Source organism: Triplophysa rosa, linkage group LG4 (genome assembly GCF_024868665.1).
Source record: "Triplophysa rosa linkage group LG4, Trosa_1v2, whole genome shotgun sequence".
NCBI classification, from domain to species: Eukaryota; Metazoa; Chordata; class Actinopteri; order Cypriniformes; family Nemacheilidae; genus Triplophysa; species Triplophysa rosa.
Genome location: NC_079893.1, coordinates 20,323,615 through 20,347,878, shown reverse-complemented (window position 1 = coordinate 20,347,878; position 24,264 = coordinate 20,323,615). Strand labels below are relative to the sequence as shown.

The 24,264-nt window shown below is 43.7% G+C and overlaps 1 protein-coding gene across 5 annotated transcripts in view; it reads left to right on the top strand.

The window, feature by feature from the left end:
- Positions 1-413: 413 nt before the first annotated feature.
- si:dkey-27h10.2 (uncharacterized) overlaps positions 414-24,264 on the top strand; it is a 31,041-nt gene continuing 7,190 nt past the window's right edge. Inside the window, exons 1-9 of one of the 5 annotated variants that reach the window (XM_057332482.1) lie at positions 414-526; positions 3,197-3,385; positions 3,594-3,689; positions 9,327-9,368; positions 9,544-9,572; positions 9,800-9,893; positions 9,970-10,059; positions 12,843-13,016; positions 14,917-14,993. In XM_057332482.1, coding sequence (XP_057188465.1) covers positions 472-526; positions 3,197-3,385; positions 3,594-3,689; positions 9,327-9,368; positions 9,544-9,572; positions 9,800-9,893; positions 9,970-10,059; positions 12,843-13,016; positions 14,917-14,966 — 819 coding nt within the window. In that variant the 5' untranslated portion in view covers positions 414-471 and the 3' untranslated portion in view covers positions 14,967-14,993. Of the gene's footprint in view, positions 527-3,196; positions 3,386-3,593; positions 3,690-4,313; positions 8,417-9,326; positions 9,369-9,492; positions 9,573-9,799; positions 9,894-9,969; positions 10,060-12,842; positions 13,017-14,916; positions 14,994-24,264 lie in introns of those variants that run through there. The other 4 variants (XM_057332480.1, XM_057332481.1, XM_057332484.1 and 1 more) reach the window with 4 other exon arrangements.

Genomic DNA, 24,264 nt, shown 5'->3' with positions numbered 1-24,264 from the left:
TTACAGCTATTATTTACCAAGAGTGCCAATATTAGTGGATGGCACTGTATGTATACATTTGATAGCAATATGTGTTGTAGCTATTTTTTGAAAAGGTACCACCCTGTGACAGCTTTTATTCTGTTTTTCTGACAGTGTATGATGAAAGTGAAAGTGACCAATTAGTCAGATATGGTGACCCATACCCGAAATGTGACCTCTGCATTTAACCCATCCAGAGAGTAGTGAACACACGCACACCCGGAGCAGTGGGCAGCTATCACTGCAGCACCTGAAAACTGAATGTCTAAGTTTGTAGAACATAACACATTTGGTATTACACAGGGTTTTACAAGAGTGTGCAAGTTCCTTTAGCCCATTTTTGGGTAACTGTCTGCAGCATCCTGTGCTGGTCATAGAAGTGGAAGTTATGTGGTTTCATATGACACTTTACATTAAAAAGTAATGTCTTGAGGAAGGAAGCTCATTTGGATGAAGTCTGTGCATATGGTAAAAATGTGCTGTGCCTTTCTGCATCTCCTTATCGGTATGTATAAAAGTGTTTTTTATCTTTTATTGTACAAATTTAAGATGAGAAAGTTGATAAAGTTGATGAAAATAGTTTTTTTTACAAAAAATTCTCTAAAATATGACATTTTCGGTCAAAACTTGAAATATTTTCTGTTTAAAAAAACAATCTGGGATGTGACAAATATGAGAGATTAGGCTACATAATTTGTTGGATTTCTGTCAATTATACAAGCAGCAACAATACCCATGGAGAATGGATGGTTCTTCATAAAACATAAAATAGTTATCACGATTTCATGTGCTTATTCATGAAGAAGATATGCCAGCGGCACTTGCCTGAATATGGAAAATAATGCTTTAAAAATAATAATAATAAAAATAAATGCTTTAAGAACCTTTAATATTTGCACGCAATTGCTTATATTTTTTCATAGCCAACATTAAATACTGTAGGCCTATACAGTACTATTTAGTTATTAACTTTTATTTAAGCTAGGTTTAGTTGTTCTATTAATGATCAATCTCTAACTGAGAAAGCATAATAATTATTACAATAAATAATTTTATATATATTAACTGATTTTATAATATTTAACTGATATATTACCTTATTTATTATTCTAATTAAAACTCAAATCAGATATTCTCAACTAGCACGGTGTGGGAAATAGCGACGATGGAGCACCAAGGGGTTGACAAACAAGACATGACAGACTGGGACATAGACAAGAACCAAATACACATAGACAACATAACCAATGGCAAACATGACAAAATGACAGCGGGGTTGGGGTGAGATAATATAAATAACAAACATGGGAGGGGGGGAGCGGGGGTGGGGCAAAACAAGGGTTCAAAGGGGGAAGTCCAAAGGGGCTGGGGGAATGGTCCTAGTCCCAGATTGCACTTGAGGGCACGGAGTTCTGGGGGATTTAGGGGAGGAAGTCCTGGGGAGAGAACCGCCGACATTTCAGTCGTTTCAGTCAGTCAGGACAAGGCTGGGCACCGGCTGGAAGGCTGGCCGCACAAGGCTGAGGGCAGGCTGGAAGGCCGGCTGCTGCACCAGCTGGGACGCCGGCTGCTGCACTGGCTGGACAGGACAGGACACCGGACTGGATCCCGGCTGCACCGGACTGGACACTGGACTGGAAACCGGACTGGATGCCGGCTGCACCGGACTGGACACTGGACTGGACGCTGGCTGCACCGGACTGGACGCCGGCTGGATCACCGGCTGGGATTCCAGCCGCACCGGACTGGGCGCCGGCTGCACCAGACCGGACTTCCCCCTCCTTGGCTTCTTTTTCCTGGACCGGCCCACAAGACATGTGGCCGGTTGCTGGGAAGCGGTGGGGGGCACGACTAGCTCTGTGCTAGAGGAGTCGGACGGGGAGTCCCACGACTCCCTCCGTCCACGCCTGCCACGGAGGCTAGCCGGTGGTGGAGAGGCTACATCCGATGAGGTGGAGGGTGCGGAGAGGCCCACGACCCCGAGCTGCAGGGTCTGGCCCTCCGGGATTGTCGCCAGCCCCATAGAAGACCCCGCCACGGACAGTCCCCTGGACTCCTCGCGATCTGGAGCTGATCTACGAAGCCCAGGGGCCTCAACCTGTGCATCTCCGCAGGCTCAAAGGGTTCGTCGAGGCAGCTGTTGAAGATAACCTTCAACTCCGCCTCGTCGAACCCTGAGTGGCGCGCTGTGGAGAGGAAGTCCATGGCAAAGGTCTTCACGGGGGTGCCTTTCTGGCGAAAGCCGAACAAGGTGTGAGCCTGGCGGCTCTTAAATGCCTCGTCCGTCTCCTCCATGCTGCCTGCTGGGTTCGGTGTTGGCTGTTAGATTCTGTCACGAATGGCGTGGAAGAACCCAGATGCAGGCCGGCATGAAGGGGTTAACACGAAAGACTTTAATGACAAAACAAGAAACAAAAACCCACAATGGGGACAACAAGACTCGATAACTAAAATAAAACTGAAACAAAACACTTCCCACGGGGGGGGGCAAAAATAAACTAACAAAACAACCAGCGACACAACGTCTTAAACAAGTAAGGGAAGGGAAGGCAAGGCGAGACAAGGGTATCCACGGGCAAGGCAAAACACGAAGCACAGGGTACAGGGTACACAGTACATACACAATCCACGAGCCCAGGACAAAGAAACATGAGGGCATTTTATAGGCAAGACAAACGAGGGATAATTACACAGGGCAGGTGAGGAACATTAGACACAGCAGGGAAGCAATACATGAAACGAGAGGGGCGGGGCCAATGACGAGACACGAGAAAGCACATGAGATGTAAAACGTAAACAACTCATGGCTTTCTCACATAAAACCTAAGGGCTCCATCCTGATCCTGCCACATGACTAGAAATACAAAAACAATAAGGCAGGACCGTGACAGTTATGTTTGAATTCATTCTTAAACACATGGGCATTTGGTTATAAATTAGGTTTCATATTAATTTAACTTTTAGTAATGTTGTTTATAGCATTTCCACTTTTCTACTGACTGTTACTCATAAAACATGATGTGACACATGTTCACTGCAAAATCTATGGTTGTACTGACACTTAGCGATCAAAAGTAGGAATTAAAATTTCCCCACCGCAAGAAAGGCATTTTGGTTGAGTACCTACTGTATTAACCATGATGAACTGACCCAATCTTTATCTGTAAAAATGCAGGTGTCGTAATTGCCCTGAATGTTGTGGCTGAAGAGGCCACAAACAACACAAGCAGAGAAAACATAATGGAAACCTCATCTGCTCCAGTTTCACTGTTTCCAAATACCACCAAATTCAATGATACAAAGCAGAATGTCACGGATGACCTGCGACGTACCACAGCTGAGATTACCACCTTACCCAAATCGGGTAGCTAACGCAGACATAAGTAGCTCTGTGCTTGCTTGCTTGCTGCTTAAAGAGGGATATCACAACACACAGGGATCACAACACACAGGGATATCACTAACATTGCTAGTCACTTTAAAAGCTATGCTGCTTTCTTAACCATGCATAAACAGGAAGCTTTAAATGGAAAAAGGACATCTGGTGATTTGTCTGTCTGCATTGCCAACAGATTTTCCTACTCCTCCTCCTGTCTCAGAACATCCTCAAACCAACAATACCACCACAGAACATACCCGTATGATGTCTACAAAAGCCAGCATAACAGGTGTGATTCATACAGGTTTGAAATATTAAATGATAAGTAAATGATGACAGATTTTGTATTTTTGGGTGAACTATCATTAATGGTAAAGTTGTTTAGGAAACTACTACTACTACTAGTAGTAATAGTAATAATAGTAATATAATACCTACACTGTAAAAAAAAAGTTGAGTCAACTTAAAATAATAAGGCAACCTATCACAAGCACGTTTTTTGAATTAACTCAACAGAGACTGAAGTTCCCCCAACTTAAAAAAGTATGTTGAAGTCATTAATTCCCTTTCTGTCGGTCTCTCGTCGTTGTGTCGAGACAGAATGGGGTTTGAACTTGAGAACCTATCATCTCTGAGTTGACTTTTAAAAGGCCAATGAAACTGGCGAATGGAATGAGCATGCCAATCTCTGCCATGTACATACGGGTATAGAAGGAAGATGGCGTGCCCCATTCATTCACCTTTTGTTCTTCGGAACCTGCGAGGCATATGCTGAGCAAATTCATCTCCAAGAATTCACTGCTGGATTTACGACGCGAGCAGCGGATCGTCCCCTCTTCCATGACTTTCCCCTGGGCATTTCGGCAGAGTCAGAGGCATCTAAAAGAGCAGATTTCTTTTTTTCTCTCCACAGCGTGTCTCTCGACATGTCTCGCCGCTGTGCTCGTGGATGCGGCGGGCTCATCCTGGATGGGGACACACACGATACCTGCATCACTGGGTCGCCAGCACGAACGACAAGCATGAATGGTCCATGAGCCAGTGGCTGACGGAGAAGCGTCCATGGGAATCCCCATATCACCCTTGCTGCTCGCCGAGACGGAAGGCTGCGCCGAAGTGGCAGACGCCATTGATCGGGAAGCAAACGGGGTGGTGGCTGTATTCAAACAGAATACAGCCACCCGTGACCGCAACACCTTGATACGTGCCCCCTTCTTAGCGCGTTCCTGTCGGACGGGCTCTGTCTCTCTGACTTCCCTCGATGGCGGGGCAGCTAGGGGCTATGTTGACATTCCCCAGGCTGAGCGTGCTGTCGCGGTGCATCTTTTCCCGCAGACGGCCGCCACCTGGAGAGGTCGGCCTAGACTCCCGTCCAAAGCGTGTAAGTTCTCATGTCGAGAGCTTACAACCGGTGTGGGCCAAGCTGCCTCCGCCCTGCACGCCATGGCCATCCTGTAGGTACAGTACACCAGGCCAAGGCGTTAAAGCAGCTGCACAAGGGAAAGTCCAACCCAGGGATTATGCAGGAACTTCGCGCCGCCACTGACCTCGCTTTCTGGGCGACTAAGGTGACGTCACGAGCCCTGGGTTGCACAATGTCTACTTTGGTGGTCCAGGAGAGACACAAGGTGGGCTGTTTGGGGATATGGTCGAGGACTTCGCACAGCAGTTCTCGGCCGTAAAAAAGCAGACAGAGGCGATTAAACATATTTTGCCTCGCCGCGACCCGGCCGTCGAGGTCCCGTGCGGCATCTGCTCCCCCAGAAGCGCAAGACCCCGTGGAAGAGAGCATCATCTTCCCGTCAGCAGCCGCAGAGAAAGCAGAAGCGCCCCTGATGAGCGGAGCCCAGGGGGATCGAGTGCGGACCCGATGTCAGCCATTCCATCATACCCGGGTCCGAGGGGGGTGGTTCCTTCCCCATCCCCTCCTCCACTGTGCCCTTTTCAGGGCCTGGTGGCCACTCTCCCTGGGTTTTTCTCTCCACAAACAGTCGCAGCCTCTACCCGACGTTGCGTCATGGACTGTGGTACCGCAGCAGACCCACAGGTTTCAGTGCTCTCTAGCACTTAGTGCTCTCAACCTCTGGTCGCAGCAGGCAGGTAAGTCAGCAGTACCGCCTGCCTCCCCGGGGTCGGTCCCACCGTGAGGCCGCCGCCCTGCCAGCCACCGAACCACCTCCCATGGACACAATGTTACAGATCAGTCCACTAAGCGTCCAAGACGCTTTCCACACCATCGCGCTGGCTAGAGAGGACGATCTGTCTCAGCTACCCGATCCAGTTCGCCAGACGCCCGCCTGTGTTCAGGGGCATTCTATTCACCTCTGTTTGAGGCGAGGATGCCCCCGTTCTCCGGGCAGAGGTCACCACCCTTCTGGCAAAAGGAGCGATCGAGCCCGTCCCTCAGGCCGAGATGTCTTCGGGCTTCTACAGCCCGTACTTCATCGTCCCCAAGAAAGGTGGGGGGCTGCGTTCCCTGAACAGGCACCTTCACAGGTTACCGTTCAGGATGGTAATGCAGAAACGCATTCTGGCGTCTGTCACACACCAGGATTGGTTCGTGGCAATCGACCTGAAGGATGTGTACTTTCATGTCTCGATTCTCCCTCGTCATCGACCATTCCTACGGTTTGCTTTCGAGGGTCGGGCATATCAGTACAAGGTCCTGCCCTGGCCCTGTCTCCGCGAGTCTTCACCAACGTGGGGAGAGAGGTGTGCGGATTCTCAACTATCTCGACGACTGGCTTATCTTGGCTCACTCTCGAGATCTGTTGTGTACCCACAGGGACCTGGTGCTCCAGCACCTAAGACCGCTTGGGCCTTCGGGTCAACTGGGACAAGAGCAAGCTCTCCCCGGTGCAGAGCATCTCTTATCTCGGTATGGAACTAGACTCATGTTTCATGATGGCGCGTCAGTGAGTACAGTCAGTGCTGAACTGCTTGACCCTGTTCAGGCGGCCGTTAGCGGTCCCCCTGAAACTATTTCAGAGGGTCCTGGGACACATGGCATCCTCGGCTGGGGTTATCCTGCTCGGGTTGAGGCACATGCGACCGCTTCAGCACTGGCTAGAGTCGGGTTCCCCGCAGAGCGTGGGACACCGGCACCAGGCGTATTCCCATCACGCCTCACTGCCATCACACCCTAACCGCTTGGTCATCCATGACCTTTCTCCAGACAGGAGTTCCGCTTGGGCAGGTCTTGAGACGCGTCGTGTTTACGATGGACCCTGCACGGTTGGGGTGCGGTGTGCAATGGGCATGCAGTGTCGGTTCATAGGACGGGCCCCCGCCTGCATTGGCACATCAACTGCCTGGAGTTGTTGGCTGCTCTGCTTGCTCTAAAGAGGTTCCAGCCCCTCATTCAGGACAAGCATGTGCTGGTTTGTTCAGACAGCACGAGTGCCGTAGTGTATATCAATCAACAAGGTGGCATTCGCTCACGGCAAATGTCACAACTCGCCCGACGCCTCCTCCTGTGGAGTCAGCAGGTGGTGAAATCCCTGCGAGCCACACACATCCCGGGCGACCTAAACCAGACAGCCGACGTGCTTTGTTGTCAGGTCACGCTTCGCAGAGAGTGGCGACTCCACCCCTGCGTAGTCCAGCTAATTTGGGAGCTGTTCGTCTCCCTGGACACCACCCTATGCCCGCTTTGGTACTCCCTGACCGAGGCACCCTCGGCACGGATGCCTTAGCACACAGCTGGCCGTTGGACAAGCCGAAGTATGCCTTCCCCCCAGTGAGCCTCATTGCACAGGTCCTGTGCAAGGTCAGGGAAGAGGAGCATCAAGTGCTGTTAGTTGTGTCCTACTGGCCCAACCAGACTTTGTTCTCAGACCTACTGGCTCTGACAACAACTCCCCCCCGGCCGATTCCCCTGATGAAGGACCTTCTTTCTCAGAGGAAGGGCACGGTCTGGCACCCGAGACCAGACCTCTGGAACCTCCACGTCTGGCTCCTGGACGGGACGAGGAGATCCTGAGTGGCCTGCCACCTGCGGTCGCTGAGACTATTTCTCAGGCTAGGGCCCCAGCCACTAGGCATCTATACGCCTTTAAGTGGCGCCTCTTCTCATCCTTGTGTGCTTCTCAAGGAGAAGACCCGCAGAGATAACCCCTTCAGTGTTGTGTCCAGTACGTGCCTTGCGCCTCTACTTGGACCGCACACAGTGCTTCAGAAGCTCTGAGCAGCTCTTTGTCTGCTTTGAAGGACAGCAGAAGGGGAGGGCTGTCTCCAAACAGAGGTTGGCGCACTGGATCGTGGACGCCATCACTACAGCTTACCGATCTCAGGATCTCCCGTGCCCACTGGCAGTGAGAGCTCACTCTACTCAGGGTGTAGCCTCCTCGTGGGCCTGGCTCGAGCCTGGCTCAGGGCGCCTCTCTGGCAGACATCTGCGGGTTGGGCTATGCCCAATACATTTGCACGATTCTACAACCTTCGTGTGGAGCCAGTGTCAGCCCGTGTCCGGCACGGTACCAACAGTTAGACTGGCGGCCGGCTGGGCGTACGCCTGCTAAAGCGCCTTCTCCCCCTCGGGTGAGTCAGTGCGCTATTCTAGCCTCCCTGCTTTCCCCTCACGGCGAAGCACAGGCATTCCATAAATCACTAAGCACTTCTCCGACAGGGAGTCGGGCGGAGCGGCTTCCTGCCAGGCCTGGTTTCGGTAGAGTTTCCCTAGTCAGGTGAACCCCTTAATCTGTGCTAGTGCTTCATACGTAGTGACTCCCCCACTTGAGGTCGTCCCATATGATGTTTCCTCAATTTACGGTTCCCCCATTGGTGAGCCTGTGAACTCCCCTCAGTGGAACATCCACCTGCGATTGTGCACACCTCAGAGTGGGCCGCACGCCTTCTTCCCAATTGGTGAGACCATGATGGAGTCTCCACACATTCCCCCCTCCGTGCAGTGGGATGTGGTCGCCATAGCGCCTCTTCTGCAAGAGGTGGTAGCACTTCCCAGTGTTCCTTACAGTATCAGGCGGCTATCTCGCTATAGAGAACAGAAGGCCGATGGTAAGATCCCTCAGACTTCATTAGACCTGATATCGTACCTTTCTTAGGTTAAGATTTGCATTTGCGCTCACTAGTGACACGCTTATGCCAGTCAGTGTCGCTCCGCTAGAGTCTGTGACATGGCGGAAGTGCTGTGGCGTGTTATATAGGGACCCCATTCTGTCTTGACACAACGTCGAGAGACCGACAGAAAGGGAACGTCTCAGTTACGTAATTAATTTATTTGTCTTTTACTACAATTGTATGTGTTTTCTGCCTCAAACAGACCAATACTTTAACACAAACTGTTACACAGTTCTTTGATCAAATGCATTTATACCGGTTTTGACATTGTGTCATGCACTTACACCTCAACATTGAACACACAAATCTCAACCATGGTAACAATCAAAAACAGTCATTCATTTAAAAACACTAAATGAACTAAGAGTAACAACAACATTTAAGCATAAATTAAGCCAGCAAGAACTGAAACACTAATCTTTAAAAGAAAAACAAACAAGAAACACAGAATTGCATGCTGCAATGCATCTTGGGAACTTTCAAACTCTTGCAATATTGTTTCAGAATACACTGTTTTGTAAGTTGGGCAAACTTTCTGACACATTTTGGCCAAAAAACTTGAGAATCTAAGTCCAGTCAACAAAATAATCTTTATTAGAAACATGTTTAGGCTAATTTTGTTCAGTATATGCAAAACAATAATTTGATTCTTTAACTAAAAATTCCATGTTCAAGTTACTTATCTTTGTAGGGAGAACATTTTGCAAGTTGGAATTTTTACAGTGTAATCCAAATTAGTTTTATCTTTGAACAGAGCATTCAGAGCACTCAAGACAATTTGCACATTAATCTGACTATCCATGTATGGTATTATACATCTTTGCATCTTTTATTCATTTTTTAACAGTACCACCAACACAAGAATCAACTAGATCAAACTATGGATCAAGTGAGATTTTCACCTTATTTTCGATTAATTTATTCATTGAGTTTCATGCTTATTTTGAATAAATACATAATAATATGCAGACCAGATTCTCTTTCAATTCGACCCCTTTTTAAACTCTCAACAGCTTACGTAATTATCTTAATTATTATTATTGTGTGCATCATTGGGGGAACAGCGTATTGCTGCCTTCAAAAGAACTCCAGGGTAAGAAAAATGTACTTTATTTACTCATTTATTCATTTGTTTGTTGTAAAACAGTACATTTTTATTTATTTCACGCCAAAATTGGATAGAGTGTGCAGGAGTTAAAAAACAGTCACCATTGAAATCCAGGACTTAGAATTAAAATTCAATAGTCATAATTCATAGCTCTCTGTGCATTTGATATTTTATCATGTTTAGATTGAATAAATTATGATTATGTAATGCAGAGATACTCCGTGGATTTACATCCCAAAAAGGAAGAAGCTCAGATTCCGCTCAGCACAGTGGATGGTGAAGTGTTTGACTCCACATCAGTTAAAGGTAAATGTCATTTCTAAAACTCTGTTACCATGGGGATTTCTCTTCTTAAACTCATTTTGTGTTACTGTTTCCAAAGATATGCACACATTTAGTCCTGTTGAGCCCAACATGCCAATAAAAGACCCTGAAGCTGTGAAGGAAGCTGAAAAGCCAGACGGAGAGAAAGGTAAGACTTATCAACATGAGGTTTCTTCATAACATAGAAAGCAGAAGGAAGTAAATGATTCTTTGGTGGTTCTAAAGTGTAAAGACTTCCACAAAGAACTATGAGCATTTTATTAAGTAACAAGTGTATGTGAAGAGAAAGCAATTTTTTAAACTCTATGAATTCACTGACTAACATGTACTGTAACAACAAACAAATCTTATGCTGTTACTTATAACCTTTAAGTAACTCAAAATCTGTAAAAACAGCAAGGGCACAAAGTAGCATAAACTTCATAAGATTTCCAAACTACTTACAGGACAATGCAAGTAGCTAGATGCCAACCCTACACACTTTCATGATGATTTATTGCTACAGTGGCAAATTCATATGCATTTGTACGATTTTATTCGAACATTTCTGTACAATCTGATCACACACCAATGATGGTTAGGTTTTGGAGCGGTTAGGGGTGGAGCGCTACAATTACATTTTATTTGTAAATTAAACACATTTGAAAACTTGTAGAAAAAGTTACAAATTCTCATTCTGGTTGTACTAACCCCCACAATGCAAGTATAATATGTCTCAAATTTTTTCATAAGCAGTTCGTGCGTGATCTTAAAACCTTCTTAATCTTAATAGTCACAAAGTTGTTGAACTAGCTGCAATAAGAGAGACCACCACCGGATGGACCTCTAAGACAGGAGTGTAGCTGCTACAGAAGGAGAGAATTTCTTGTTTTATATTAATAAAAAACTTAAATAATGTAAATATATGAATAACTCTAGTGTTATTAGTTTGGCATAAAGAGATTTAACACTTATTAGCTGCACTTTATTTAACAGTACGTGTACCTATAGTGTACTTACAGTATAATTAGCTAAGAAAGTACTGGGTAGTATAAGGTTTAGGGGTAGGTTCAGGGTTAATACCTAGTGATTACCCAGTTATTATATTTACTGTAATAAGTACACAGTATGTACATGGGAAACAGGACTGTAAATATTCTAGAAACCTTCAAAAAAATTATCACGGGAAGATCTTGTGTAAAATATTGACAAAGCAAAATGTCCAAAGACATTAAAGGTTCTGGCCTTTGTTCTGATAATCTCAAGTGTATAAGCGAGTTTGTGAAGTAAGCTTGTTTAGGCATGTTTCAATGCCTCCAGCACCGAAGATAAGGTCACATTGACCGCAGGTTTCTGGACTTTGTCCTAATTCTTTCAAATCTGGATGACTCATAATAGAAACAACGGCAACTGTGGCACATCTAGGTTTTTTATTTTTATTTATCAATTTGAATAATTCCTTCTCAGGTTTCAGATTTAATAGTTCTAATAGTAGATATGGACTAATGTACAACGGCATGATACATTTTCCATTTCCATCAACTTTCATAGGTTTTAGTTTATGAAACCTAGTAAATAGTTAATTCTTTAGTTTGTTAAGGAACATTTGTTGATATATGTGTACAAGGACCGACGAACAGAAAATAAAAACTTGAATTTCACTGTGGTCTGCTTTACGTTATGTGCCTTAGAAGTTTTGCAACAGGAAATTGCACTATTTGCACAGTCTAGCAATTTGAGGAACCTTAGAAGTTCCCAAAATAACAACAGTATAATAGTTCAAAATGACCAAATTAGTAGCTATCATTTTATTTACACAATATTAATTACTAAAATTGTTTCACCCAAAAATTAAAATTTATTTATTTAAGATATTTTAAAGAATGTTGTTAACTGGCACCCATTCACTTGCATTGGTTTTGTGTCTATACAATAGAAGTGAATGGGTGCTGACACTGTTCGGTTACCAGCTTTCCTCAAAATATCTTATTTTGTGTTCAGCTGAAGAAAGAAATTCATACAGGTTTGACATGACAAGAGGGTGAGTAAATGATGACTGAATTTTCATTTTTGGGTGAACTATTACTTTAAGTATCAAGTCAAATTGATTGCAGCTAATTACAGTATAAACTATGCGGGTTTGTTTTGTGGATTAGGCTTGTAAACGTTAGACAAGATAACAAAGTAACAAATGTGTATAACAGAGAAAGTAGTGGGGTTGCTTGCCTGCAGCAAGCAGAGGAATGACTAAACAGCACAGCATTACTTCCTACGGTCTAAACGTCTGCTTGAGTTCCCTGTAATCACAGGATTGTTATTTTTCCCACCAAAATCTGCTGCCTGTCTTTGACAGCACTGCAGTCACTAAGGGGTCTTTATCCATTTCCTAGCTTAGCGCTTTACTTACTGCAAACTCCTAAAGTCTGAATCAACCTTACGTGGGAGAGAGTGAGTGAGCAATGAAAGAGCGAAAGAAAATTACCATGGAGGAAAAATAAAACAGAAGTGTGCATTGCAATGACATGGTTGCTAATGGTTTTATGATATGCCTTTATCTTCTAAGTGCTGACTTTCCAGTCAAGTCTCTTCCAACCACCTGTTTATTCTCTCACTAATAATTTTCGAGAAGATTTATGGCAGTGAAAATGATAGGAGCACAAGACACATCCTTAGGTTTGAGAACGCAAAGACCAGACACCCAGGTGGTTTAGTGTTGTCACAGTGTGGTTAAGTGTGTAATATTATCGGTAAGCATGTTTACAAAAGCTTAAACCTTTATAGAGTGCATGACAACGAAACTAAAAACAACAAAAATCTGCACCTCTATTTGTAAATCTTACAGTCAGAAACTATAACTTGGGCATGTTAACCTCTTACAAAATACAAATAATTGCAAGCCATCTTGACAAAAACATTGCCAAAAATGAATGCTTCACCATGTGTTCCCTACAGAAACGGCTGTTGTTAAAGAACAATCTAACACCCGGGCCATAGTGATCCCAGAGGACAAAGCAGAGGAGCTGACCATAGATCTGACTGATGGAGAGATGGCCATCTCCACCAAGACATCGATAGAATCACTAGATGAGCCTCCTAATAAAAACAACAATAACAACACAGTGGTTGGTAGGTATAAGTTTCTCTTAGATGTAGTCTATACTAGCGCGTTTTCGTTTCATCCATGTACTGTGCATGAGTAAAACCTACGAAACGTCAGAATGTGTCATTTCTGTCTGGCGTTTATTTACTTTCTGCCTTGTTATGTCACGGCAATGGAGCAAAGACAGTTTTTTTAATAGACGGACAATGAGGTAACTTAGACATGTTGCTGCGGTTAACACAAGACTATAAAGCTGCAAAAGCGAAAGTGAAACTTAACTCAAATCCGCTGACAAACAATAACTGCGAGTAATTAAATATTCCGACTCCTAAAATGCAGTTTAAAGTATGCACGAAACAGGAGAGCAGCCGAAACAACTGCATCACATGACGAAAAACGCGTCATCGTTTTTAAACCCCTCCCCATCCACATTACAACGCGAAAACTGCATTTTTACAGTTTTTCTCAGTCGCTTTGGCATATGTCTCAGATCAGAAATGAAATTCTCAAAACTAGTTATTCAACCTTCACATCATATTGTCACTTGTGCACATCAGAAAAGTAGTTTTTTATTATTTTTAACAAATTGCAATTGCTTTAGTACATTCATGCAACTGATTATGTACAATTGTCTGTTGTTTCCTACATTATCAGTTGCTATTGTCATGTTGCTCAAAATGTATTATATAGTTCTCTATGCAATTGTCTTACCCCTCTAAGCATCTAGTAATTTGTTCATCGTCTTAGTCATTCAATGCAAAATGGTTAGACCAGTTGTCATAATCTGTCAGGCATACTCAGTTTTCTTACACTTACAGGGTTATTGATCCAAACTGTGACTAGATTTACTTTGCTCACATGTTGCTTTCACTGTTATAAACTCAGATCCTTCATTCATACAACACACACACACAGAGACACGCACACTGTACAGAGATTTTCCACAAGGATCTCGTCTCTGATGAGGAGAGGGCTCTTGTTTCAAGATGATTTACAAAAGCATGTGGTCATTTCGGATATTGTTGCATTTTACTGCTGGTTACTGCAGGAGTAAGACATCCCAAAGCCAAAGTGGGAGTAGAAAATGTAGTTTGATTCCTCATACAGCACTGCATACAGTTCTGCCTGAGGGGTCTCTCCTATGTTTATCTCTTTTTTTTTACATGTCTCTACAGTAGCCCTAAATTGACAAACTGCTCTACAGAGCGCATTTCATAAATACATTATCTCCTTCGGCAAACAAGGGAAACATGATGACATTTTAGTTCTGTGCAGCCATAGTAGTGTTTTGAAAGGGAGAGGTGGAGTGAGTCGTTGGTTGCAATTCACAACCTCACTGTTGCAAATATTGTGTGCAAAATTATATTGCGTACATTTAGTAAATGTACTCCTCTGTTTTTGTGTTAAGCGAGAGACATTATAAAACTGATTTTGATTTTTTTATTCATATCATTACATTTCATTTGCTGTATTTATTTTATGAAACTTTGCTGCGTATATGGACTAACCATTTATAAAATCATTAAGCCCTGTGAAGCCTTGGTTTACGCCCCTTAGCGTATTAGACAACTGATAGATGATAGCAGACTATAACCTATGGGTCCGGTTTCATAGACGAGGCTTAGCCTAAACCAGGACTGTGCCTTAGTTAAATTAGGCTATTTAAGTCACTTTTATTAAAATGCCTTATAAGAAACCATTACCGATGTGCATCTTGAGAAAAAACAATGGCACTGACATATTTTAAGATATGTCCGGGCAAGTTATTTTCTGTTAAGATAGCTCAAAATTAATTTTAGTCTGAGACTAGTCTTAAGCCTTGTCTGTGAAACCGTGGCATAGTGTTTTAAGGCCTGTTACCAGCATCTTTTAGAAGTTATTTCGTTTATTTTTTCTCCTCACTCTGTTCACCACTGTCTATTTTAGCCAATGACGAAGGACATGAATTCACTGAAATCTCTCTTGCCGGCCTATAGAATGAACCCCCTCTTTAACATTTTAAGGTAAGTGTTTTGCAGCAGTCAGACCACAAATACAACACATAAGCAACACATAGAGCACTGTTCTATTTTAGGTATGTGTCTGTTTATGAATTTGTTAGTTATAATTCATCTAAAGCCTAATGTATACAATGGAAATTTAACTGGGAGTCAGGGGACAAAAGAAGGATCCAACTGATGGATCTAATTGAAGGTGTTTATTAAATCCAGAATCCAGATTCCAAAACACAAACAAGTTTCCATTCCAAACAACAGACATTAACAATACCAGACAAAGACAACAACACAGGATACACAAACACAAAATATACACTAAATAAATATACAGACTAATCAGGGGTAAATAAGACTCAGATGCAAACATGAAATGGAAACAAAACTAACTACAAGCTTTGTTTGGTTTAGCCAAGGACTCTCAAGACGGGATCACCCGTATGTCAGCATGCTAATCACAGTGCTATCGGTGCTGACCATTAAAGGATTTTTAAATCACATTAATAATTTTGCAACATGCAAAATATCACAGAGCAGCCGTAGCAGAGCAAAAATATCAGTGCGGTTTTCTTGGTACTTGTAACCACTAAATATAGCCCCAGTACTAATCTATCCCAATTTTTATACAAAAAGTCCTGAGTATTAACAATTCTTATAAGGTATTCATAAAATAACAATACACATTAAATATAGGTAGCCTTTATTATTTAAAATCAGCTACAATAAAATGATCAAACCTTTGCAGGTGGATGTGTAATAGAGGGTATTACTCTCTCATCACATCAAGTCAACATAGCTCAATCACAAATGTCTGCACCAGGTCTCATGTCATCAGAGAGATACCTCAGGTTTAATTCTGCACACCTGTGCACAAGCAGATTGAGACCTAATTTCTTTTTGCAGCTCCAAGTAAAATTTGTTTATCAAGTAACAGTTGATGAGAGAGTCTCATTATCGTTTCAGTACATGCTGTCCTGTGGTATGGACAACAGTAGACTTCATGGTGCTTATATCCGTCTATTTAACATTTTATAGTGTCCCATAGTAATTTTTAGCTGTATATGGGTATTAGGATCGTTAATAAATAGCACATATGTAATGGATACTGGGTTTAAAGGGGTCATACGGCGCAAACATGTGCTTTTCTGTGTCTTTGGTGTGTTATAAGTTGCCCATGCATGTATTAGACACATACAATTGCAAAAATGAAAGTGTCGGAACAAAAGATGCATTCTATCTAATAGCGAGCGAATGCTCATCCAGACCTGCCTGTAACACCTCGTGTAACCACACCCCCACAAATCTACATCAGGTCATGGTATGATTTGACTAAGACTGCCAAAATGTATACGCAAGTAAGATGGGCGTACCTGTCAGTACAATTGCGTTGGATTGCACCTGACGTTCCAAATATGGTAAGAGGCGTTACATTTCCGTCACACGCTTGCATTATTCGACCAATCACTACGCACTGGTTAACTGGCCAATCAAAGCACACCTCGCTTTTCAGAGCGATGAGCTTTGTAAAAAATCTGTGCGTTTCAGAGAGGCGGGGCAAAGAGGAGATACAAACATGCACGGTATGTGGAAAATACAGCGTTTTTGAACCTTAAATCATGTATATACATTGCATTACATCCAAAACCAATTATAATATTCATTTCAGCCGTGTCATATCACCCCTTGAAATGATGAATGGATTTTTACAGTGAGTGCATACAGTAGTTGACTTGTTTAGTTTCTTGTATGTATATGTCTATATGAAGAGTGGTTCCAAAATGAGATCTCAGTTTTAAAAATTTTCAAAAATCATGTTTTTTATTATGTTATCATGTTTTTTTTATTTTTTTATTGTGTTAGTTAGCTATATTTTTGAGTTATTATAGCTTAAATCAAAACAAACCAACTGCAGTTTGATTGATATTAATTGGAATGCACAATAAAAACATGATTTTTGAATAATATTCATATTCTCATTTTGGAACCAAACTCTTTATATATAAACGCACATATACATACAGTATACATATATGCAGTGTGTCAATACTGCACAAGCACCCTTTTGCTAGACGCACACAAACAATAATTGCTTATTCACAAAAGCAACAGTGCAAGAAATAAAGAGAGGAAACATAAAGAAAATGTCTCACTCAATACAGCTGGTTTGGAACTGATGGACCGACTTGAGAAATAAACTTGAAAGAGGCCATGTTCTCCCATCCCCAAAGATAAGAGGTTATGACCATGACTTATCATAAAGAAGTATTATTAGCTAGAGCCCCAGAGTATTATTTTTCAATAAGTTGGTATGCTTTTATGTGCTCTTCACCCATTGTTGGAGGCTCCATTTCCAGGTTTTGGAAATTTGATAGGGCTCTCATAAATGCTTCAGTTGTACCTACTGACATCATGTTTTCACCCGTATGCCATTTAGTCTAATTATAATAGAGAGAAAGAGTCTGATAATAAACAGCAGTTGGTCATAGACAGGACACATTTTGAGAGTCTACAAAAGCTTAATCAAGGCCCTTGTATGGGGTGTTAAAGCTCTATTTGTTCTACTAAAGAAAACACTCTAAACGATTTTAGGAGTGGTCTGTCCAGTATGTTTCAATTACAAAAAAAAAACATATGTCTGTGCTAGAATTACAAAAACAATCTGCCACTAACCCAAGTATTTGATTTAATTGCAGTGTGTATGTTTGTTACTGTTATACTTCCCAGCATTTTAACACCTCACCTGGCCAGCTGTAACTTGGGTTGAGAGGAAGAGATACTCAGAGCTGTACCAGATGGTACCTTCTTGTAAAATTCTAACCCAGCAATTTTTGTATAAGCTTGTCCTTTTAACTAAGTTGCATGTAATTTTTACGACTTTTACTCAGTAATTACAACACGAACGGAAACATGCTCTTTCACCATGTTAGAAAATTAGTTCTCTAGAAATGCTGGTGAGGTAATTGTACTGGAACACACAGAGGTTAAATCTAGGCCATTGGCGCAGTTTCATTGTCATTGTTACTAGTTTTCACATATTAGTCATTTGTTATGTTTCCATGGTTAAATTAAAATATTGTTTTTATAAGATGACACTTGTTGTATCGTAAACATACCATTGGTGTCTGTAGTTTCTGGTAAAAAGCCATATTTGGGCAAAGTTACACAAAGAATTGGGTAACTTTTGGGTGTTCAGCTCCAGCAATGTTCTCACAGCCTTCCTCATTAGCTTCCTCAAGGTGCTGTGTGTACTATTTAGGAGTATCTATTGACAGAAATACAATATAATATACATAACTATGTTTTCAGAGGTGTATAAAGACCTTACATAATGAAGCGTTATGTTTTTGTTACTTTAGAATGAGCTATTTCTATCTACATACACTGCGGGTTCCCTTGCATGGAATTCACCATGTTGTTTCTACAGTAGCTCTAAACAGACAAACTGTTCTACAGAGTGTTTCGTAAACATGTGATCTCATTCGGCAAAGAAACAAAAACGAGACGACATCTTTGTTCTGTGTTAGCCACCGTAGTGCTTCAAAAGGGAGGGGTAATTGGTGCCGCTAAAATCTCCGCATTGCTCCTTTAATAAAGTACAGGAGCAGTTTTTATTATACTGCACTCTACACACTAAAGTGCACTACCCTAAATGGAGAAGCCACATAAGTATTGAAGCGCTGAAGCCATTAAGCATTTTGGGTTCAGATTGGTGTGTGGCTTTATTTATAAATATAGCTACTTTATACCCTCTCATATTTCTCCAGCTTCTCCAATTCACCCTCCCTAAGATGTCATGAACGTTTCTAATTTTGAGGCCACACCCATGTAGGTCTGTCCCACCACGATCCGGCAACATTATCGGTTTGATTCACATGGGAAATATCCATCAATGTCCCTTGCTGTAAATCCTCACACCTTCCTTGTTTGCAGCTATTTTTGTAGAACAGGATCAAAGAAATGCTATATGCCTATGTTGAGCCAATGGATTCTATTCCTCCACAGTTGGGAGGCAGAAAACGTCTGTCATTCTCGCCTATTGATAAGGCCACGCAACATTTTTTGTTTTGTTTTTTTACAAACATTAAAAGCAAACACGGTCAAAAAAAGTTAATACTGAAAATTATTAAAGAAAAAAAATCACAGTTGCTCCCCCACAAGATGATTTTTAGCCTGCACAGGTGCTTTTTGGAAGCATTTTCAGATATTAAATCTAATAAAAAGCAAAAATATTTATAGTATATATAGCGTTCGCTACATTTTTGTGATTTTTGTTTTTCTGGTGTGGCTCTCAAAGATCACAGCATTTCTGTTGTCACTCTTTTCTAATATACAATTTATTTAAGGGACATCCGTTCAGCTAACAAAAACTGTTAGCTAAAAAAAGAAAGGCATACTCTTGTCACTGGCTGCTTCCTGGGTTATTGCCACCAGTGGCTGTGGAACCTAAAGTTCATCTATATTTTCCCCTTCTCCAGCTGTCCTTTTGCGTGAGCTTTTTTTAACCATCCTGCGCTACTCATACATTTAATGATGGATGCTTTCGGTGAGGATACATTTACAAGCAGTGAAGTCATTTAAGTGAGGTGATAATTAGTCCACGGCAAACATACATGGAGACTTTAAACAATCTCTGTGATTTTCTTGACACTTTTGTGTCTCGCTCCTTGTGTATATGCATAGACAAAAAAAAACATCTTGTTGGAAAGTGTAGTCCTCTTTACTGTGAATTTTTACTGGTGAAGACATTGTTTGGTTAATGTTTACAATGTAGTCCCTAAAGGCAGAGACCTTTTTTTAACACAAACAAGGCTGTAATTCTTCAGAACACTACACGCAATTAAACACCCGACAGCTGCTCTGAACAACCAACGTGAAGTTTCTTGACCACCACTGAGGTCTAGTCATGTTTGTCTAGACAAACGGAAGTGCCCAGAAATGGACATTTTAAGATGCCTCAGTTCCATATGGTGGAACTCGGTATTTGTAAAGTGAAATCGTCATTGCTAGAGTCTACAAACATTTCTATCAGAAAACCAACTTTCAAGAGTATGATACGTTGTGTCCCACAATAGTAAATCCTATTAAAAAAAAGCATTAATGCAGAAGCAATACAATATTAAGTCTGTATGAAAGCACCTTTTTGTGATACAAATTTGTGACCTTGGACCACAAAACCAGTCACAAGGGTCAATTTTTATTAAATTGAGATTTATGCATCCCCTGAAAGCTGGTTTGTTATACTTGGCAGAGAAAGTTGTAAGGCGCTGTTGCTAAGAAGAAATTGGTTTGTTTTAGCGCTCTCTAATGGCTTACTGCTGTAATGATGTTGTGGAGAGTAGATGAACATAAGAAGCTTTACAAAGATACCAAACTTGAGTGGGTAATTCCCAAAGAGCGGGCAGCAGCGAGCAAAGTTTGTAGGCATGTTTCCAGACATTTTTTTTCTCGATTTTGCTGCACCCACTCACAAAAATAAAGTTTTGATATGGTAGAAATTTTACAAGCTATCTTCATGGAACATGATCTTTACTAAATATCCTATTGATTTTTGGCATAAAAGAAAAATCAATAATAACCCATACAATGTATTGTTGGCTATTGCTACAAATATACTGTACCCATGCGACTTATGATTTTGTGGTCCAGGGTCACATATTTGGACACGATTGGGTTTTTATTATATTACAAACAAACAAAATCGAAACAAATGGCATCTGCAAACAAATGATGCTAAATTTTTTCTCAGAAGTAAATGTTTTTTGACTGATTTTGGCACTTAAAGGGATACTTCACCCAAAAATGAAAATTCTGTCATCATTTACTCACCCTTAGATTGTTCAAAACCTGTATAAATTTCTTTGTTTTGCTGAACACACAGGAAGAAATTAGGAAGAATATCAGATCTCACCCACCATTTACTGCCATAGTAGGGAAAATAAATAAAGCAGGTTAGTGGCAAAATATGAATATATATATATATTTACAATATCTCACAGAAGTGAGTACACCCCTCACATTTTTGTAAATATTTTATTATATCTTTTCATGTGACAACACTGAAGAAATGAAACTTTGCTACACTATAAAGTAGCGAGTGTACAGCATGTATAACAGTGTAAATTTGCTGTCCCTTCAAAATAACTCAGCATAAAGCCATTAATGTCTAATCCGCTGGCAACAAAAGTGAGTACACCCCTAAGTGAAAATGTCCAAATTGGGCCCAATTAGCCATTTTCCCTCCCCGGTGTCATGTGATTCGTTTGTGTTACAAGGTCTCAGGTGTGAATGGGGAGCAGGTGTGTTAAATTTGGTGTTATCGCTCTCACTCTCTCATACTGGTCACTGGAAGTTCAACATGGCACCTCATGGCAAATAACTCTCTGAGGATCTGAAAAAAAGAATTGTTGCTCTACATAAAAATGGCCTAGGCTATAAGAAGATTTTCAAGACCCTGAAACTGAGCTGCAGCACAGTGGCCAAGACCATACAGCGGTTTAACAGGACAGGTTCCACTCATAACAGGCCTTGCCATGGTCGTTGAAGTGCCCAAAGAAGTTGAGTGCACGTGCTCAGCGTCATATCCAGAGGTTCCCTTTCTGTCCGCCTCTCGACGTTGTGTCGAAGCAGCAGATGGTGTTTGACTTGAGAACCTATCATCTTCTGACTAATTTTGAAAAGGCCAATGAAATTGGCAAATGAAATTTGCATGCCGGATTCCGCCCTGGATATCTGGGTATAAAGGGAGACGTGCAGCATTCATTCACCTTTTGTTCTTCGGATCCTTCGTATCTGATGACAAGACTCACTAAAATTGCCGGATTCTTATGATGTGGTGCAGCAGATTGTCCCTCGGCAGTGACTTCCCCTGGGCGTCTCGGCAGTTCCAGAGGTGTTTATTTTCTAAAAAAGCAAATTTGTCCAGCGTGGCATGTCCCGCTGTTCTCATGGGTGCCACACTCTCATAGAGGAGGGGGACGGACACGACGTCTGCCTCAAGTGCTTCGGCACGTTGAGGCAATGTTCGTGGATACGTCCTGCCCGCAGTGCGGGCGGATGACGATCCAGATGTTGCAGTCACGCGTGGTTGTGTTCTTATGGACCCAGCCACCACCTCGTCTGCTTCCCGTCCCGTGATAGCAGTGGCTTCGGCCCTGCTGTCCGCCATTGCGAGCAGCGAGGGTGATATGGGGATTATCGTGAGCAGAGTCAGCCACAGGCTCGTGGACCATTCGCGCTCCGTCTCGCTTGTCTGACCATTCCCCAAAAGACGGTTCCGTCTTGTTCCTCAGCCACGTATTCGGAAATGGTGCGTGATGAAGATGAGAGGTCGAAGGCAGCATCGGAGGGCGACCCACTAGCGTCCGACCCCATCGATTCCGAGGAGCTCCCTCCCTTAGGAGGTCGAGCCCAGGAAGAGGCGGACGTCAAGATCTCAGCCATGCTCTCCCGGGCCGCCACGAGCATTGGGTGGCAGTGCACCGCCTTCCCCAGTGCTCCCGGGTGGAAATTTGGTGCCTCGGGTCTGAGCGTGACTTTAAGCCGCACTCAGCCCGGTACCATTTTTTTCCTGGAAGTGCATGAGGAAGCTTAGTAAGACCTGAAACGCCCCCTTTCGGTGCATTCCTGTCAAACTAGCTTCATCGTCCTTACTTCCCTCAAAGGGGGGGCAGTAAGGGCTACGTCGACGTGCCCCAGGTAGAGCGTGCAGTTGCGGTGCTTTATGCCTGTCAACGGCGGCCACCTGTGGAGGTCAACTCTGCCTCCCGCTCAAGGCAGGTAAGCTTTTGGCATCTCTGGTGTCGAGGGCTTACACTACCGCGGGCCAAGCTGCCTCCGCTCTGCACACCATGGCCATCCTGCAGGCCGAGGAATTAAAGAGCTCCTCGAGGGTAAGACCGACCTGAGGGCTTGTGCAGGAACTCCGCGCCACCACTGACCTCATCCTACGGGCGACCAAGGTGACAGCGCGGGCCCTGGGTCGGACGATGTACACACTAGTGGCCCAGGAGAGACACCTCTGTCTTAATCTTGAGCAGATGTGTGACGCTGAGGAAGTTTGCTTTCTCGACCTGCCATCTTGCAAGGGGGAACCACCCCCCAGGGGGTTGATGAAGCAGATCAAACCCCTAGTCCCTGTCTCGGTCCCTGGGAGCCTGGCTAGAGCTTCCCAAACCGTCACGGTGGCAAGGGAATAGGATCTGTCTCAGCTACGCGATCCAATTCGCCAGACGCCGGCCAAGTTTCAGGGCATCCTCTCCACCTCAGTCAGAAGCAAGGATGCTCCCGTGCTTCGGTCCGAGGTCACCACCCTTCTGGCAAAGGAAGCGATCGAGCCCATTCTACCAGCCGAGATGTTTAACGGGTTTTACAGCCCGTAGTTCATTGTCCCAAGAAAGGCGGGGGGCTGCGCCCCATCCGAGATCTGCATGCCCTGAACAAGCACCTACACAAGCTGCCGTTCAGGAGGATCCCGCAGAAGCGCATCCTGATGTCTGTCAGATGTCAGGACTGGTTCATGGCAATCGACCTGAAGGACGCGTACTTTCATGTCTCTTTCCTCCCTCGACATCAGCCGTTCCTACGGTTCACTTTCGAGGGGCGGGCATATCAGTACAGGGTCCTCCCCTTCGGTCTGTCCCTGTCTCCACATGTCTTCACGAAGATCGTGGAAGCCGCCCTCCTTCCCCTCAGGGAAAGAGGTGTGCGGGTACTGAACTATCTCGACGACTGGCTCATTTTGGCACACTCGCGAGATCTGTTGTGTACACACAGGGACCTGGCGCTCCGGCACCTAGATCGGTTTGGGCTACAGGTCAACTGGGCGTATATCAATCAGGTCAACACAGCTGCCGTGGCGTATATCAATCGTCAGGGTGGCGTTCGCTCACGGCAGCTAACACGACTCGCCCGATGCCTCCTTCTTTGGAGTCAGCAGGTGATCAGCTCCCTGCAAGCCACACATACCCCAGGCGTCCTGAACCAGACAGCCGACGCGCTCTCTCGTCAGTCGATGCCTCGTGGAGAGTGGCGACTCCATACCCGCGCCAGCTCATTTGGGAGCAGTTCGGCCAGGCACAGGTGGACCTGTTGCCTCCCCGGACTCCACCCATTGTCCGCTTTGGTACTCCTTGACCGAGGCACCCCTCAGCACGGATGCCCTTGCGCACAGCTGGCCGCGGGACAAGCGGAAGTACGCCTTCCCCCCCAGTGAGCCACATTGCACAGACCCTGTGCAAGGTCAGGGAAGAGGAGCATCAAGTGGTACTAGTTGCGCCCTACT